The 3,600-nt window shown below is 36.6% G+C and overlaps 1 protein-coding gene across 1 annotated transcript in view; it reads right to left on the minus strand.

The window, feature by feature from the left end:
- Nucleotides 1-593: 593 nt before the first annotated feature.
- KLRF1 (killer cell lectin-like receptor subfamily F, member 1) overlaps nucleotides 594-3,600 on the minus strand; it is a 9,503-nt gene continuing 6,496 nt past the window's right edge. Inside the window, exons 4-6 of the mRNA XM_006875481.1 lie at nucleotides 2,637-2,791; nucleotides 1,599-1,711; nucleotides 594-720 (exon numbers count right to left, since the gene is read on the minus strand). Coding sequence (XP_006875543.1) covers nucleotides 594-720; nucleotides 1,599-1,711; nucleotides 2,637-2,791 — 395 coding nt within the window. The remainder of the gene's footprint in view (nucleotides 721-1,598; nucleotides 1,712-2,636; nucleotides 2,792-3,600) is intronic.

Here is a 3,600-nt window from a genome sequence, read left to right on the forward strand (position 1 = left end):
GCTCATGGAAACTCTATACAGGATCACTATGGGTCAGAACCAACTCAACAGCACTTCACAACAACAGCAACAATGCTCCTTCTTATTCGTTAAGGGTAGCAAGGTCTGTACTATGAAAATTTCATTGGGTCTGTACTATGAAAGAGCATTGAACATTTCAAAGAATATTGAAAAGGAAGAAGATTTTAGTTCTTCAAAGATGTTGAAACCACTGCTTTGACATGGTATAAATCTAAGAGCACAGAATTCTTTGGAGAAGGGTTAGAGGCATGGAAGTGTTTAGACTTAAATGGGTAATATGTCAAGAAATGTTAGCTTCACAAAAAAAGGTTTGATATTTTTGTTTAACAAAAATGTTTATGATTTTGTGGCAATATTTTTTTTTTTACTTTGGTAAAGCAAAGCTCTGTGAGTGACTAGAAAACACTAAGATCTCAGTTGAGGCTGGTTCTCTGATTTATTAGTGGCCCCAGTCTGAATGTTATCATGATCACTATCACCACTGTTTGTTGTAAAAACAAAAAGTGATTTTATGAATAAAAATCGGAACTTTGTTAATAGGAAGGATACCAGTAGTCAACTCAGAGTTTATCCTATGTAGATGAAGAAATCACTTCCTGACAAATCCAGTAACTTGGAGTGGAACACTTTTCTGAAAATACACCCTTCTTTGTAATGAGAGCACAAGCATTCTCTTCAGTCTGGCCCGTGACTTGAAATCTGTAGAGAAAAAGACTATATGTCAATAATTTTCATGCAAGTGCAGGATTCCCTCCTACATTATTTTGTCAAATATACAACTGTATGCATTTTGTGTGTGTTCTCTCTCCTTATGAAGGATATTCCTTCCACACCTTTTGTAATACTGGAACAACTAATGTGCATGAAAAAATGGTGTCTTCTGTAACCAAAGACAATACTCCAAGTGGTTCCTTGAACAAATGCAATAATCCATGACCTGAAATAGTGCCTGGACAGGATTTTTAAATAGTAAAAACTGACAATTTGTTGTATTGTTTAATATTTAAATCAATGAAGTCCTCCTACGAAGCAAAAAAAATGGTTATTTCACTAACCTATAAGAACCCTCCATAAGAATTTTGATGTAAAGAACTTTACATTAATTATATTGTGTTATGTATAGCTCTGGCATTATAGGTAAATTAAAGGAGCTCTGGTAGCATAATGGTTACAAGTCGGGCTGCCAACCTCAAGGCCAGCAGTTCGAAACTACCAGCAGTTCCGTGGGAGAAAGATGAGGCGTTCTGTTCCCATAAAGATTTATAGCCTTGGAAACCCTGTGCAGGGTCGCTATGAGTCGGAACTGACTCCATGGTACTTAACAACAACAACATAGGTAAATTAAATGAAAACTCAAATATTAAAACAATTCGCTTAGGAGTTTCTGTTTCTCTAAGTTGATTTTCTTTTCCTTCCTACATTACTGAAGATGAAAGTTTCCAGTCTAAAGAAACCACCTGGCTGCCTGGAGTTTCATGCAGTCCTTCTTGTTGTTAGGTGCTGAGTCACTTCCAGCTGATAGCGACAAAAGAATGAAACAAGCAGCCCTTAGTGGTATTCAAATGCCAAACACTCACAATTGTAGATTTAATGGGTTGCCATCCAGCCAAGTCCATGTTTTTGATGTGTCTGTAGTGTTCAATCCAATCCAAAAGTAAATTCCATCTTGTATATTACGCTGTATAAAATCCTGTGAAAGGGGATCCAGAGGAAATTAAGTTAAATTTATCAGAACATCCTCTTCTGGTTTTAGTACAAATTTTTAAAAATCTTATGCTTATCTCCCAAGTCAAGAAGAGCATAAGTCTAAAGAGTTTTCCTGCGTATTCAGGGTGAAACTTCAATATAGGAAGGTCTTTCTAAGTAGATGACTCTTGCATACATGAAGGCTGCTGCTGTTTAATGAATCAGGCCAGTGATGTGAAGAGCAACTGATAAAGGGATTCAAAGGGGATATGAAGTAAGAACTGAAAATCAGTAAGCCTGCCCAAGTGAGCAGCAAGTATCTGTGGTTTATTTCCATTTATCAACATACAGCCCTGAAGAAAAATGCTACCTGGTGTGGAGCTATGGGATAAAGCACTGGACCACAACATCAGTTTGAATGATAAAGTAGGTGGTTCAAACTCAACATTGGCTCCTTGGGAACCCTATACAGGGTCTCTATGAGTAGGAACTGACTTGATGGCACTTAACAACAACAACATAGTGAAACTTCATGCAAACTAAAATGTCTCATCTTCCCTAACCAAATTACTAAAGCTATGGAGAGAAATTAGTAACGCTTTAGGTGGCACCTCAGAAAGTGCCTGTCATTCTTCCCGAAAGATAATGTGGAAAGATGCGCCCAATTTTGCTGCTTTCTGATAGAATAAAAGAGGCAAGATAAGCAACCTGTCAAGTTCTGCAGATTCCCTCAACTGGAAGTGGGAGAAACATCTACCTAAGTTTATTGTGAGAACTAAATTATATAATATTTGTAAAATGCCTAATATAGTGCTTAGCATGTGGTAGGAGTTCAATAAATGGTGGTTATTATCAGTGCTTGTATAATAAAATATAGCTATTTATCCCCATTTTGAAAGGAGTAATTTTTATAACAAGTAAGATCTCACCAGTTCAGCCTTGTCTTGAATCATCAAAAGATGTGCTCTCTTTACTGAACAGAATTTTTGACTACTGATCCACGATTCAAAGACTCTGTAAAATTTATAGCATTTTCCTTTTTTCTGCAGCCAATCATCACGGCATAGCTTTAACTTAGAATTTACTGAAACGGGAAAAATAGGAATGAGGAAAAAAGTTTGAATGTCAAAAATAACTCTTATACCTATTTGTGTAAACTATCTCATTAAATATTAGGAGTTTGCTCCACTTTTATAAAACAAACTTCCCTTCCAATGAGGAATAATTTTTCAGAAGTGACAAATGTCAATAATATTCATGGCTATTATTTATTAAGTAAGTACTCTGTATAATCATTTCCTAAATTCTTTATCACTTGAATATATTAAATTTGATTCCTCAAACTTATGAGACATATAAAATTATTGACTTCCTTCTCCTTCTTTTGTAAATAAAGATATTCATGTTGTGGTTAAAGTTAAGTATAAAGAAGTCAAATTAAAGTTAGGTAACTCACTCAAGGTTCTATATTTATATAAAGAAACTTAAAGCAATAGTAACAAATTAACATACAAGTATGCATCACTTAACATCCACCATATGATCTATGAAATAGCATGTTATGTGACCTGGACATGTGCAAGCACCATTTTAAAACTTATGGGAGCCCAAATCCACTGCCGCCAATGTAAAACTGCTGGCAGAGGCCACAGGAAGCTGCATCAGGGTGATGGCAGTGAGAGGAAACAGGAAGCCCTGTCTGATGTGGAGCTGCTACACACCACTGCTGTTGCTACAGCCTGGCAGCTGGACAAAGTCCAATGGGCTCAAACCCATAGTCATTTCCTCTGCCTCACCTGCCTTCTCTCTGACCATAGTCCAGTGCTGCACGAGTCTGGATTTGGGTCTTTAAAAGCATTGGTAGTTATGTGCCATAGAGTCAGTTCTGACCCA

Source organism: Chrysochloris asiatica, unplaced genomic scaffold (assembly GCF_000296735.1).
Source record: "Chrysochloris asiatica unplaced genomic scaffold, ChrAsi1.0 scaffold00328, whole genome shotgun sequence".
Lineage (NCBI taxonomy): Eukaryota > Metazoa > Chordata > Mammalia > Afrosoricida > Chrysochloridae > Chrysochloris > Chrysochloris asiatica.